Source organism: Palaemon carinicauda, chromosome 8 (assembly GCF_036898095.1).
Source record: "Palaemon carinicauda isolate YSFRI2023 chromosome 8, ASM3689809v2, whole genome shotgun sequence".
In the NCBI taxonomy this organism is placed as follows: Eukaryota; Metazoa; Arthropoda; class Malacostraca; order Decapoda; family Palaemonidae; genus Palaemon; species Palaemon carinicauda.
Window position 1 is genome coordinate 20,755,445 of NC_090732.1, and position 16,125 is coordinate 20,771,569.

At 40.6% G+C, this 16,125-nt stretch overlaps 1 protein-coding gene across 1 annotated transcript in view; it reads right to left on the reverse strand.

The window, feature by feature from the left end:
• The window catches only part of LOC137645682 (ubiquitin-protein ligase E3B), a 210,052-nt gene that overhangs the window by 93,854 nt on the left and 100,073 nt on the right, over nucleotides 1-16,125 (reverse strand). Inside the window, exons 9-10 of the mRNA XM_068378530.1 lie at nucleotides 9,868-10,144; nucleotides 7,163-7,334 (exon numbers count right to left, since the gene is read on the reverse strand). Of these exons, the coding sequence (XP_068234631.1) occupies nucleotides 7,163-7,334; nucleotides 9,868-10,144 (449 nt within the window). The remainder of the gene's footprint in view (nucleotides 1-7,162; nucleotides 7,335-9,867; nucleotides 10,145-16,125) is intronic.

Below are 16,125 nucleotides of genomic sequence, written 5' to 3' on the forward strand. Positions count from 1 at the left end.
AGTACATTATAAGTTTAGAATACTACCCTTTGGTATTATCAAAGAAAAGTATAGTATACATTTCAAGTACAATTACGTACAGTACCTAAATACCCTGTAATTCCTTTGAAAGTTGAAAAGTTTTGATAAGTTGTTTTATTTTCATTGGTATATCTCCCTTTTTTGTTAGAATATTTGTTTGGTATTCAGTCCCATTTTTATAGTACTTAGATTATTCAGGTATGTCTCAAGATTTTGATAAAGTGATTTCTTACTTACGGATTGACAACTAATACTGTCTTATAAGAAAATGTTCTTTGCGGGAAAATGAATCCAAACAGACAGGTAATAAAACTATCTATACTGTATAAAGGATTTTTGTACACCTAATCATAAAATGTTATTTTGATAATAAAATAAATTTTTTAATATACTTACCCGGTGATTTTAATAGCTGCAACTCTGTTGCTCGACAGAAAAACTCTACGGAAAAATTCGCCAGCGATCGCTACACAGGTAGGGGGTGTACTCAACAGCGCCATCTGTCGTTCAGATACCCATTACTCATTGTAAACAAAGAACTCAATTTTCTCCTCGGTCCACTGTGTCTCTATTGGGGAGGAAGGGAGGGTCCTTTAATTTATAATCACCGGGTAAGTATATTCAAAAATTTATTTTACATGTATTATCAAAATAACATTTTTCAATATTTAACTTAGCCGGTGATTATAATAGCTGATTCACACCCAGGGGGGTGGGTAGAGACCAGCAAAATATGTTTACATCATATGAGCTAAGAATTTTTATTTCATTTTAGAAGTTATCAAAATAACTAAACAAAATAAATAGGTACCTGGTAAGGAAGTCGACTTGAACAATTACTCTGCCTTTTTAAGTACGTCTTCCTTACGGAGCCTCGCGATCCTCTTAGGATGCTGAGCGACCCCTAGGAGCTGAAGTATCAAGGGTTGCAACCCATACAACAGGACCTCATCAAAACCTCTAATCTAGGCGCTTCTCAAGAAATGACTTTGACCACCCGCCAAATCAACTAGGATGCGAAAGGCTTCTTAGCCTTCCGGACAACCCAAAAACAACAATAAAAACATTTCAAGAGAAAGATTAAAAAGGTTATGGAATTAGGGAATTGTAGTGGTTGAGCCCTCACCCACTACTGCACTCGCTGCTACGAATGGTCCCAGAGTGTAGCAGTTCTCGTAAAGAGACTGGACATCCTTAAGATAAAAAGACGCGAACACTGACTTGCTTTTCCAATAGGTTGCGTCGATTATACTTCGCAGAGATCTATTTTGTTTAAAGGCCACGGAAGTTGCGACAGCTCTAACTTCGTGTGTCCTTACCTTCAGCAAAGCTTGGTCTTCCTCATTCAGATGGGAATGAGCTTCTCGTATTAACAGTCTGATAAAATAGGATAAAGCATTCTTTGACATAGGCAAAGATGGTTTCTTAACTGAACACCATAAAGCTTCAGACGGGCCTCGTAAAGGTTTAGTTCGTTTTAAATAGAACTTAAGAGCTCTTACAGGGCATAAGACTCTTTCTAGTTCATTTCCAACCATACGATAAGCTTGGAATAACGAACGATTTTGGCCAATGTCGAGAAGGCAGCTCGTTTTTGGCTAGAAAACCAAGTTGTAGAGAACATGTAGCCGTTTCAGATGAGAATCCGATGTTCTTGCTGAAGGCATGAATCTCACTGACTCTTTTAGCTGTGGCTAAGCATACCAGGAAAAGAGTCTTTAAGGTGAGATCTTTCAGGGAGGCTGATTGTAGCGGCTCGAACCTGTCTGACATAAGGAATCTTAGTACCACGTCTAAATTCCAACCAGGTGTAACCAAACGACGCTCCTTCGTGGTCTCAAAAGACTTAAGGAGGTCCTGTAGATCTTTATTGTTGGAAAGATCTAAGCCTCTGTGACGGAAGACTGATGCCAACATGCTTCTGTAACCCTTGATAGTGGGAGCTGAAAGAGATCGTTCTTTCCTCAGATATAAGAGGAAGTCAGCTATTTGAGTTACAGAGGTACTGGTCGAGGATACGGATACTGACTTGCACCAGTTTCGGAAGATTTCCCACTTCGATTGGTAGACTCTAAGGGTGGATGTTCTCCTTGCTCTAGCAATCGCTCTGGCTGCCTCTTTCGAAAAGCCTCTAGCTCTCGAGAGTCTTTCGATAGTCAGAAGGCAGTCAGACGAAGAGCGTGGAGGCCTTGGTGTACCTTCTTTACGTGTGGCTGACGTAGAAGGTCCACCCTTAGGGGAAATGTTCTGGGAACGTCTACTAGCCATCGAAGTACCTCGGTGAACCATTCTCTCGCGGGCCAGAGGGGAGCAACTAGCGTCAACCTTGTCCCTTCGTGAGAGGCGAACTTCTGCAGTACCTTGTTGACAATCTTGAACGGAGGGAATGCATATAGATCTAGATGTGACCAATCTAGGAGAAAGGCATCTATATGAACTGCTGCTGGGTCCGGGATTGGTGAGCAAAATAATGGGAGCCTCTTGGTCATCGAGGTTGCGAAGAGATCTATGGTTGGCTGGCCCCAGGTGGCCCAAAGTCTCTTGCATACATCCTTGTGGAGGGTCCATTCTGTTGGAATTATTTGTCCCTTCCGACTGAGACAATCTGCCATGACATTCAAGTTGTCTTGGATGAACCTCGTTACTAGTGATATGTTTAGACCTTTTGACCAGGTGAGGAGGTCCCTTGCGATCTCGTACAACGTCAGAGAGTAGGTCCCTCCTTGCTTGGAGATGTACGCCAAAGCCGTGGTGTTGTCCGAGTTCACCTCCACCACTTTGCCTTGAAGGAGAGACCTGAAGCTTTTCCAGGCCAGACGTACTGCCAGTAGCTCCTTGCAGTTGAAATGCATTGTCCTTTGACTCGAGTTCCATATTCCCGAGCATTCCCGACCGTCTAATGTCGCACCCCAGCCTACGTCCAATGCGTCCGAGAAGAGAACGTGGTTGGGAGTCTGAACAGCCAGGGGAAGACCCTCTCTTAGGTTGATATTGTCCTTTCACCAAGTCAGACAAGACTTTATCTTTTCGGAAACCGGGATCGAGACCGCTTCTAGCGTCTTGTCCTTTTTCCAGTGAAAAGCTAGATGGTATTGAAGAGGACGGAGGTGTAGTCTTCCTAGTGACACAAATTGATCCACGGATGACAGTGTCCCTACCAGACTTATCCACAGCCTGACTGAGCAGCGTTCCTTCTTCAGCATCTTCTGGATGGATAGCAGGGCTGGGGGCTGATCGTCTTGTTGTTCAGCAACGTCCTCATCAGAGGGTTCCTCATCCGAAACTGATGAGGAAACGGCAACGGAGTGGGCAACGTCTGGCTCGCTGAATCCGGTCGCACTGGTGGATGCGTGACGGAGCCGGACGCAATATCATGGAACTGCTGCACAGTCTGTGAACTGTCAACAACCATGGGTGCGCGAGGAAGCACAGCGTCAACCCGAGACTGTCTAGACCGTCTGGGTTGTGCAGTCAACACCCTACCGGGTTGCTGAGGTTGACGCACTGCGTCAAAACAAGTCTCCTCTGCTGGTTGTTGAACGTCCTGAACGTCAACAACCACCTCCGAGCGTCGCTTAACGTCAACGTGCGGCTGGCAACCCACACTGGGTCGCATCGGCGGAGGAACCACCTCAACTGGCAGACGCGAGTAGGTTACCTCAGCGTCAACAGGGTGCACAACCGACTGGTTGGAAGGTTGTTGGCCAGAAGGTTCTTCTCCGCATTTAAGTCCTCTATCAAGGACGCAAGCTTGGACTGCATGTCTTGCAGCAAAGCCCATTTAGGGTCTATGGGAGCAGGTGTGGCAACAGACGGGGTTAGCGACTGAGGCGGAACCGTTTACCATCCCTGAAAGCCTTGTTATGCGTAACATAATAGTACAGCAAAACTTCAAAGGCTCGACAACAGCTGTGAAGTTGACCTGTAAACAACTTGGAGCGTCTCCTGGCTAGGCGCCAGGGAGAGTCTACCAGAATTGAGAAGTCTATCTGGGCAGAGGCGTGAACTCCCAAGCCGAGAACTTCTCTCGTGTCATATCAGACTCTCGCTCTATAAACCAGTTTAAAAGAAGGGAAAGCAAAGGCTGTATCCCCCAAACTCCTCCTGGTGAAAAACCAGTCGCCTAGCCAACGTAACGCTCTCTAGGAGAGCGAGAGAGCACTAGCTTAAAAACAACGGCTTCGAAGTAGCTAGGCCTAGTGTAAGCTCTGACGTTTAGGCGAACGAGGAGCAGCAGTTACAAAAAGATCCGGACGAAGATCCTTAAAAAAAATCATCATGATTTAATTAAAGTCCATAGGAGGCTAAGCAGCTTTAGGCTCCTCTCCATCTGACAGAGTCCTCAAGGGAATATCAGTAGGAGGGAGAACAGCAACTTCCTCATCTACAGGAACCTTGTCCGATAAAAGCTGAGTCTCTCACTGGTGCATTAGTAGCGGACCAGAACCCAACGTCATGTAACTGCTTGACAGTCTGTGAACTGTCAACAACTGAACTGTCAACCACAACAGGTGCGTGAAGACGCACAGCGTCCACTCGAGACTGCTTTGACTGCCTAGACTGAGCAGTCAAAACAACTCTAGAATGCGGAGGTTGACGCACAGCGTCAAAACAAGTCAACTCCGATTGTTAGTGAACGTCTTGAACGTCAACAGGAGCATCAGCCAGTGGCCTAACGTCCAAATGCGGCTGAAAAACCACACGAGACCGCATCAAGTGTGGTTCTAAACAACCTGACTGACGTGACTAAGCTACGCCAACGTCAACAGTAAGCACAAAGGAACGTTAGGTTGGCTGAAAGCCAGGATATCGATGAGATAAACGGCTAGACTCAACGGACTAATCGGCAGAATAGTCTTCCATAAGGGAGGCAAGCATATACTGCATGTTTTGCCATACAACCCATTAAGGATCAACGGAAATGGTTGTGGTAATAGACGAGGGTAACGTCTGTGACCGCAACACTTTGCCTACAAAAAAAGACTCTCGGAGTCTGTGTTACGCTTTTGTTAGGCGGCGAGCAGTTATCCGATGACTGCATAGGGTCAGAGCTGTCCTATTGGCTGTAACCAGGACGCTGGACCTGTCCTGAAAGGACTGACTTTCGCTTAAGGGCTTCGAAACCTTGTGACAGGTTTCTTATGCGAAAAGCCTACGGATGGCGAGGAGAAACAACGTCTCTCTCGTCTTATGGTAGGGGAGATCTTGGTAAGATACACCCGATACCATAGAGGGAAAATGTCTGTTCGTTGGTCAAGGCCTCTCGAACCCATAAGTCGTTTGACATTACTTCTCCCCTGGGCTTGGGAGCTTGTAAGAGGTCCCGGACTAGGTGAACGACAGGCACGAACAGACGAACCCTCGGACGCAACACTGTAACACTTTGCGCCTCGGACGCAACACTGTAACACTTTGCGCATATCACTTTATCACTTCGATTTTCTGTTTTGCACTTATTTCTACCTGAAACACGCAATTCTACCCTTCATTAAAAGGTAGTAATTGCGAAATTAGTCGTATAATGCAAGCTCATAATACCAGTAAAAAACAGAAAACATATTTTAAGATAAAAAGAAAAATCAGTGGCTGGGAAAGAGACTAAACACTAGTTCATATAACTACGTTTTCAATCTCTCACCGCACATAGCCTGGGGACGAGAATAAAAACCTAAAAACGTTTTATCCTTCCTCCCCGTACAGCGACTAGGGAGTGAGTAACACGAGAACAACGTTACCCGCTTGAACGGAACGTTTTCTCTCCTCTCTCTCCCTCCGTCTCTATCTCTCTTGATTTCGCACCTAAGAGAAGAGCCCAATTATATATCGTCAAAAAAAAAAACATGTTATTTGACTAAAGGAAAAAACTGAAAGGTTTTTCAAATAAAAGTTCCTTTAGATTAGAATTTAAAACATTTAAGCTAAGAAAGAATGAACAAAACGTCAGAATCGATTTACTCTTACTGCAAAGTGAAACCGTGATACACTCTCTCTCTATCGTAACGATAGAGCGCATGTTGAACGTCCTGAACGTCAACAACTGCGTAGCATAAAAAACTAAACGTTAGTTCATCTTTGAAAACAGTACGAAGACTATCAAAGAAATTCTTTCATAAAATATTACATTTAAAAAGTTTTAAATCCTTAGCTCTTTAAAAGCTAAAGACGATATAAAGGGCTCAACGTCGATTAACTTCGGTTTCCAAGTTAGGACCGCCTACTCTCAGGAAAGGTCTATATAAACAAAGCATTAAAATTTATTTTTATATGTTTATAAAAAATGGAAAGTTAATCGAAGAGGCCTAATAAAGGCGGAGAGATATAAAATATATAGAGGAAAGTCTATAACGTGATAAGATAATTACTAAAAGCCTAAACACACTTCCGTCTAAGGGAAGGGTCGGCCATTTAAAAGTGAAAAGAAAGTCCATACTCTCTTTGTCACTATAATTAAATCTATCCAAAACGAGTTCAAGTTTTAAGATGAAGATAAAACACCTGCATAGCGAAAGCTCAAAACTAGAATAGTGTACTTCACCAAATAGTTGTGAAAACAAATCCAGTTAGCAACAGCGAATTAGTAGGTCTTGCCGGTAGCCCGACAGAGAGAAAATTGAGTTTGTTTACAATGAGTAATGGGTATCTGAACGACAGATGGCGCTGTTGAGTACACCCCCTACCTGTGTAGCGATCGCTGGCGAATTTTTCCGTAGAGTTTTTCTGTCGAGCAACAGAGTTGCAGCTATTATAATCACCGGCTAAGTTAAATATTGAAAAAGAAGTATTAGAAAATAATCTTAAAGTCTCATTATGAAATTAATTTTCAACTTTTTCTTTTTTAATAGCAGTTTGTATATTTCACAGTGGTTGAGTAGTTATATATATTTCTGTTATTATCAGTAGATCTTTGGTAATAAAGGTAATAGTTAGCTGATCCTAGAATTAAGAATGATTTATCTCTGAACAAAGTATTAACTGATGGGGTGGATAATCAGAGGACGATATGTGAGCTTCTTCAATAGAGATATCTTTGGGTGGATGTGTATCACTATCTATCTCAATTTTTCAACAATTTTCAACTAATTAAAAGATCACAGTTTAAGAAAATATCAATCATTCATAATAAAAATAAAAATACACTTACGTAACCAAATGCGTAGTTGAATCGCAAAAGAGCATTAACAGATGAAACTCAGGTGCAGTTGCTTTCATTGATACAGACAGAAGATCTAGGAAACTTTTCAGACCACATACTGGACCAAGAGACTGCAGAATTAACCATAAATGATAGACCATGTCACTCTTGTAACACAACCCTATAGGGAAGAAGTCAAAATAAACATTAGAAAAATTCCTTACTGGCAATGGAAATTAATATACTGAAGTGAATTTCACAAAATAGAGTGTTTTTCATATTTTAAAAATATTACATAAAAAATACTAAATATGTTTTAGCATTGCCTTGTTGAGGCATGGATGGGAACATGGTGCAACCATAGAAAGTTGGCATACCTATATGGTAGATTATCTCAAAATTTTGACCATTAATTGACTGAGTTTAATCATGAAGATATACAAAGATATATTCTCTTATCTTGGAATCCAACTATGGTCAGTAATAATCATTCCAGTAAGCCGTAGCTTTCAGAATAGAAGATACTAAATCAAACAGAAATTGAAGCTGATGATGTGCATTGTGATCTATTCTTTAAGACGCTAGGAATATCACCATTGGGCACCTTATTTGAATGTTAGACCAAGGTCTAACGTAGAATAGGTTCAGTCAGTAGGTGAAGTAGTAGCTTAACACCTAAAACATCATTTGAGGTTAAAGGAACATCTGATGTGAGCAACTTGAGAACTGTTGCCTAAAAAGTGTCAAGCTTGGCTGGATTTCATTATTCTCTTTTCTAATCTTTCTTCAAAGTAATAATAACTAATTCATTTACATTTTTCTAAGGTAATAATTGATTATTTCAATGACCATCTATTTTCAAAATAATAACTGATTATTTCAAAGATCATCTTCCTTTATGGTTGATTATGCTTTAATAGGCATAAGAATTGGCTTTAACTCTTAATTTTCCTCATCACTGGGAATCATAAAGACATATTTATCATAATTCAGGGTTATTTACCAATCAGTGGTGAGACATATTTATCATAATTCAGGGTTATTTACCAATCAGTGGTAAGCACCACCATTCAAATCAAGAAATGTATATGCTACATATACTAAATGCCCTTATGAGTGAAATGTTGCTAGTATAATGCAGGTATAATCTCTTCTGCTGAATTTTTGGACAAAGTTTACACATACACATATTTAGTTATCGCCTCTGACACTTCATACATATATCAGCATAACTATAGCATAAACACTGTAATCATATACACAAAAAGACAAAGAAATAGGGGCTTCAAAATTCTTTAGCTTTGTAGTGATCAGTTGAATATACTTTAGTAAGCATTAGTATGGCATTTTAGCAGTAATTTCCCTCAACACTGGAATCATAAGGATATAATCATTATACTGTATTTAATATACTGAGCAGTGGTGAGTCCCTTCCTTTAAATCTATAAATATATATACTACATTTACTAAATATCCACACGAGTACAATAGAGCTTACGTACTATATTCTCTCGTCTGAGTATTTTCTGAGCAAATTTTATGCTTTAGTTATCATCTCTGATACATTTTGCATTTTTCAGCCTAACCATGACATAAATATTGTAAATATATAAACCGGCAGACAAAGAAATACGATGAATGGAACTCTAAAGAAACTCGTAACAAACTTTATTTCCGACAATACCAAAACAGAGGATATTACATTCTATTTCTGACTTCAAGTCAAAGAAACCCATGCTCTTGAAGTTTATGGGAGACTACCATAAATATTTCTGGCTAAAATCCAGAAAGAAAAGTAAATAAAAGCATACCAATGTCAGAAAGGGGTTGTGTAAGGGACTAGATGGACTTGTGTTAATATAAGACAAGGATATTTTAGCCATAAAACAAATTTTTTCCATTAAAAACTATTTGAAACATGAGATATAGATGTTCTCATGGCTAAAATTGCAATAGTCTGAATTTCCAAAATTCCAAGCTGAGGCCATGAGTTACGCCCCTCAATGGGGAATACCTTAACAACTTAAGATTCGCAGATGACATAGATCTATTTCATGGGAAGAATGTAAGATAATATTCAATGAAAATGCAGACTACAAATAAGGGTTATGGACAAACTTCTTAGAGATTGTTAATGAATATATGTACTTGGGACAGACAGTAAGTCTTTCTCCAAGACATAAGACCCAAATTAAAAGAAAGAGCATGGGATAGAGATCTTTTGGTAAACAAAATGAGCTAAAATGCCACTTTCCCTAAATATTAAAGTATTTAATCAGATGACCTTACCAGCCTTAATTTATGTAACAGAAACTTGGAGCCTTACTAAAACCTTAGAACACAAGCTAGTTACAAATGAGAGAGTTATGGAAAGAATTATAATGGAAATATGTGTGTATATACACATATCCATATACATATTATTATTATTATTATTATTAATATTATTATCATTATTACATTATCAATAATAATAATAATAATAATAATAATAATAATAATAATAATAATAATATGCATACATTAATATACATATACTTATATAATATATTGCATAAAAATCCTAGCTTCAAGATACAAGATATTTACATAAACATAATCTCAATATCAGAATTAATTTGTGATTTTTGGAGAGACAGTTTTTCAAAGGTAATCAATTCAAAATAAGGAATGAAATGTTTTATTAGGCATTATCTTAATATTATGTATCTTACCAGTAAGTATGTCCATACGCAGTGGTGACAGTGTAGTGATGGCTGTATGATACATAGAACACACCATGGCAACAGTAGACACTTCTGGAGACCCTAGTTTTCTTGTCCCTCCTCTCACACCACCTACTTTAACAGATCCAGTACTATTATTGGTGCTCAATTTTCGTTCTAAAGCTTTTCTTATGATGCTAGAAGAAGAAAGTGATCCCAGACTGCTGACACAGACACTTGATGATGTATTGAAGACACAATTTGTGGACTCCGAATATGAAACATCCTATAAATAAAAGAGTAATATTTACACTATGAATAAATAAAAAATAAAAATTGATGTTTCAAGTCCCTTCTTTATAAAAAAAAAAAAGTTTTAAACTACATAAACTTTGATAATTGGTTCAAATGAGCATTTTTCATCATAATTTTTTTTTTTCTATACATATAAATTGGTCTAGTAATGGTGATAAATATAGTTGCATACTCTACCCATCACATGGAATATATAAAAATCTAATTAGTTTTAAAAAAAACTTCTATAACTCTAAGGCATAATCCTTCGCCACAAATACAGGCAAGTAGGTAAAAGATCCTTCAATTTACTAATACATGTTGTAAGATATTGACTAGGGAAAATTTGTTGACAAGACTTCTTTCCAATCCCACTTTAAGGACATATATACTGTATTACTTGTTGCACCTATAAGTGAAATAAAGTAACTTAAAAGTAAAACTTAACATACATAAGCTAACCATTTAGCAATATGAATTGCGAAGCAAGATCAATCATATCATGGAACCAATAATCAATGCTTACCGTAGACTAAAAGTGATGAAATGTTTCAAGTACAGCAGTCACATATCCATGATAAGAAATTTCTGTCCTGTTACTATTAGAGAAACCAGAAATTTGAAAGTAACTTGTATATTTCCTAACTATACAAAACTGAGTCATTTATCATAAGATAGATTTACAGTGAAAGCTGGAGTACACAGCTGTTAAATTTTATAACAAGGTGTAAACAATCTGTCAGGAGAAGAGAAGCACCGGCCCCCGCTAGGTCACTGACAAACTACTTTAATTGTAGCTGAAACTTTGGTGGTTGGTGATGGCGGGCAGATTTGAGTTGAGGACTCAGGTTTGTATAGTTAGGAAAAATACATATTACTTTCAAATTTGTTATTTATTCAAGCACGTATACAAAACCTCGTCTTTTACCATGGGAGACCGGCTAGAAATTTTACCTGGGATACCCATCCTCAGATGCTGTACAGCATGCAGTGAGGTAAGGAGTCAAGCACGTATACAAAACCTCGTCTTTTACCATGGGAGACCGGCTAGAAATTTTACCTGGGATACCCATCCTCAGATGCTGTACAGCATGCAGTGAGGAATCCTTACACCTAGTGTTTCTGTAGTTTAGAAATATCAGCGGGACCATGGCCCTGGCAACCAATGGTAATAAGCAGAATCCTCTCTATCGTAACTTTAGGTAGCAATGAGTAATGGTATTGCATTCCTTTGGCATATGTACATAAATGGGTTTGCCAAGCTACATCAAACTCCCCCTCGTAAGTGTGAGGACAACACCTCTATAGTTATTATAGAAATAACTGCACACTGAAATGGTGCTTATAAATTCCAGTTGACAGGGTATAGGATGATCTACCTCAAGAGGGGGGAAGGTGAATTAAAGAAAAGGCCAGTCATTCTTACATTCACCGAAGACTATCTCGTAACCTCTGTCCTCGATCTGGAACTAATGGTCCTGTGAGAGGAGCTAAGGTAGCTACCCCACTTGTTGCACGGCTATAACAAGTCCCACAGATAAGGTGTCCAGGGACCTGTGGCTCGCATCCTGCAGGTAGTGGGCTGTGAAAGTCGTTCGACATTTCCAGACACCTGCATGGAGGATTAGGATGTGAAAGTCGTTTAACATTTCCAGAGACCTGCATGGACTACTAGGGTTGTACTAATACTCCTAACGTCATGTGCTTTAATACGTGGTTCCCTTTCACCTGAAGGCGATGAGGAAGTCAAGGAACAGAAAATGACTTCTTTGATTCGAGAAAAGATCGTTTTCTTCATCATCTATTTAACTCTTCCTGTACTCATTAAGAGGTTTTTAATTTGGGGCCGAGCTAACTTTGATCTCTTGAGATAGCACCTTCGCAACTGATCTGGATCATCGGTTACGTCTTTAAGACTCAAGATCTAAAATGAAAAGAACCTATGATCACGAACAGAAAGATTCTGAATCAGAGCAATAAATTCAGGGATGAAGGAGAATGAGACCTACCCTCATCTCCTTGAATGAGCGATGTCCAAAGAGAAATCGTGCAACTCACCCACCCATCCTTTTGGCAGAGGCGAGTGCCAGCAAAAAGACCGTTTTTAACGTGAGGTCTCTGTCCGCAACGGAGCTCAACGGTTTATATGGCGCCCCTTTTGTGAACGAAGAACCTTTGTTACATTTCAAAGTGGCGGTCTCCCTTCCAATGGAAGGCATGCTATTCCAGGATTTGTATAAACATGAATAATTCTACCAAGGAGGAAACATTAACTCCTTTCTAGCTAAAGACCTCTCTCAAGGCTGAGAGATAGTCTTTCACTGTTGAAACCGAGCAGCTTTTCCTCCAGAGGTAGAGTAAAGATTGGGCTATTAAGGGAATAGTGGCTCGGAGAGGAGAGACATCCCTTCTGTGACTCCAACCACGGAAGCCTGCCCACTTGGCCTGATACATTGCGGCTAAGGAGCTCCTAAGGTATCCAGACATCTGTTTTGCAACCTTCTGTGAAAATCCACTCTTGAGAGGAGATGCTGGATAACCTCCATGGATGAAGACACAGTGACATCAATGTGTTGTGATAGATCTGGGAATGAGGTTGGCAGAGCAGGTTGAGAAAGGGAGGCAATTCTCTCAAAGTCTCCATGAGCAGCAATAGAAGGTCTAAGTACCATTCTATGTTCAGTCATTTTGGAGCAACTGGAGTCATTTTGAGGTTTAGAGTTATCCATACTCTGTTGAGTACACTCCTTATTAGGCAAAAGGGCGGGAAGCGTAAACAATGAGGTCGTCCCATTTATGTTGAATTGCATCTTCAATAGCTGCTTCCGGATCCAGGACATGTGAGCAGTAAATCGGGAGTTTCCGATTAAGGGAGGTCGCAAATTAGTCTAGAGTCAGCGAAACCCAAAAAGCTATTATTTTGCTTGCTATCCGAGGATGCAAAGACTACTTGGATCCAACTATTTGCATCTTCATGCTCGGTTGTCGATTAGGATGTTTTTCTTACCAGGAATAAAGTGGGCTGACAGACTTATTGCATAAATTTCCGCCCATTGTAGTATCTCCACTGCTAGCTGGCAAAGCCGCCATGAAAGGGTACCTCCTTGTCAGTTGATGTATGCTACAATGGTCGTGTTGTCGCTCATTAACACAACTGAATGACCTGTTAGGAGATGAAAAAAAGTGTTGCAAGGCTAGGAGAGCTGCTTTGGGCTCTTAACATATTGATGAGTGACAGGCGGTCTTCATCTGACCACTAACCCGATGCTACATGTTACAGAAGGTGCACTCCCCACCTCTCAACTGATGTATCCTTAAAGACTTTCAACTCCAAACAAGAGGACAAAAGGTATGAAGACTTGAGAAGGCTGGCTTTGTCCAGCCACCACTGGATATGTCTTCTCCGTTCTTCCCCTATCGGTACCTAAGTGGAACGAAATTCTGAGATCAATGTTCCTTCAACAGCTACTGAATGGAATGCACCTTGGGCTGCCTGTTGAGAACTAGACATTCCAGGGATGCAAGGTGACCCAATAACTTCTGAAACTGATGTGCATGTAGCTGAGGATAGCGAAGGAAGGGAAGCACCACTTCCCGCAGACAGGTTAAGAAATCTTGTGACAGGAAAATTCTTCTGCAAACTGTCTTTGTTCATTCTGAGGTAAACCAACCTGTGTTTGGGTAGGAGAATTGACTCTTGATTTGTCACAATCCCCAGATCGTTACAGAACTAGAGGTCTGTTTCAGTGATGGAGAAGGGACTCCACCGAGTCTGCCAAAATTAGCCAATTGTCTAGATACCCAAGTACAGAAGACATAAAGTATTCTGTTGGCGTGAGCATATACTGACACTTTAGTGAATACTCTGGTGAATACTTAAGATGCTGTAGGTACTTCCTGGAAGAGGGATGGATTTGGCTTTGGAAGTACTGTATGTGTCCTTCAGATCTACAGTTTTGCAATAATATATTCCAATGGCCTGATCGCTTGCCTGAGTGTGGTTGCGGTCTCCATCTTGAACTGAGTTTATAGAACTCATTCGTTCAACGCTGAGAGGACCATTGCAGATCCCCAGCCTCCAGACACCTTCTCGACACGAAAGAATCGACTGAAAAAGCCTAGGGACTCATTGGCGACCTCCTGGAGAGTTCTTTTCTACCATAGTTTGGATTTCTGCCCAATGGGTGGTGTCCGTCGACCCCTGACAAGAGGACGATGACTTCCTCGATGGAGGAATTAGAGGGATAAAGCTGATACACAGGACACGGTATCTGTAACATATTATATCTGCTGCCCACCGTTCTGCCTTGAGATGTAGCTACCTTCTCCATTAGGGTTATAGGCATCTCCCACCAGTGGTATTGTGGGGGAATTGGGGCCCTAGTGGGGACGTTAACCTCGTTTCTTAACCCCTCGTCTCCCAGCACCCTCGGCCCTGTCTATTGGAAAAAGGCTGTTGTTGTCCTTGTTTAGGTGCAAACTGTGAGGGTTGAAAATTGTCATTCAGGATTATTTTATGACCTTGTCTTGGTACAGACAAAGGATCCTTATCGCCAGAGGTAGAAGCGGCCTGTGGATGTCTGAACGAGACTGCTCGGTGGAGGAGAGAGTCCTTGCTTGACTTCCTCGCCTTTTCTACTACTGCATCTACGTCTTCTGTCAGGAACAAGGTAGGACCTTTAACAGAAGTATTACAAAGATGTAAGACCTCCCTGCGAGCAACCTGCCTATGAAACACTCGTCCCAGTAAGAACTATGTTCTTAAAAGCCTTCAGCTTGACGGAATTGGACAGGTCTTCCTTATTGGCTAGAAACCCCAAAGTGCCCGACCAGTGGTCTACCCAGGAGGCCGCCTGTAGGGTCTCTATAGCCATGCTTTCCATGTTTAAGGAGTCAGTCGCCGTAAAGGTAACAGGTTTGGAGGCTAACCTCATCTACATTCTATTAGCTACGGCTAACACTACAGGGTCAAGAGGTAAGGGCGATGGAAATACCACTTGCGTTGACGAACAAAATCTGGTTAAATGATGCTTGTAGATTTAATTGCCCTCAGTGATTATCTCTTCCCTGACAACTGAGTGTCAACCTTATCTAGAGCTTCCAAGGCCAGGATCAACCAGGGAAGTTCTAACCAAGGCCTATTGACCCTGCAAAGCCTATCAATGGCTGCTTTTCTCCTTTTCGGAGGAAAGGAAGAAGCCTTACCTAAGCCATTCATCTTCCTGATGTATGCGAGTATTTGCAGAAAGGTGGACAATGATTCGCCCTGCTCTGTATCAGAGGCCTTCAGGCAGGCTAGCTGAAGAAGAGTACCGTCTGAGGCGTCAGATTCTTTTAGCGAGTTGTCTAAGGCTTTCCCCTTTAGCTACATCCCCAGTTATTGCTGAAGGGGTTGAAATTTATAAGTGATCTCCATCTTTACTCTGATAAGGGGAATGAGAATTAAAGGGATCTTCTCTAACGCTCCCAACTGGGTTAACACCCATACGAGCAGTCTTAATTTTTGGGACTGATCGACTGGAATCGAAGAAAGAAGGCTAGCATAGGCTCTTCTATCCTTCAGCACCCTTGTATCCAAACCAGCAAGATACCTTTGGGTGCTGAATGGCATCACAGGCCTGGCTGCTGGGCTATATTGCACAAATCTACAAATCAAATCCTAGTGCAAAAGAAAATTGTAAAACACGAAAGAAAGGAAATAAAAAGAATTGGAAACACGACACAAAAAACCAAAATAGTTCTGAAAGTTTAGGAATCTCTTGAGAACTCTTATCCAGTCAATACTAAAAAAAAAATGTGATTTAGTTAACCATTGAGTAAGCATGTGGGCATGAGCAAACCTAACTTAGTCATCTATGCATCTTCCTCTTTTATACTGGAATGGAAAGTGTTGGAATTCATGTAATGCACAAATTAGGATAAGTTGAAGTGATGAGTTTGTGATTAAACAAATTGTAATTTTATCGGTATAAA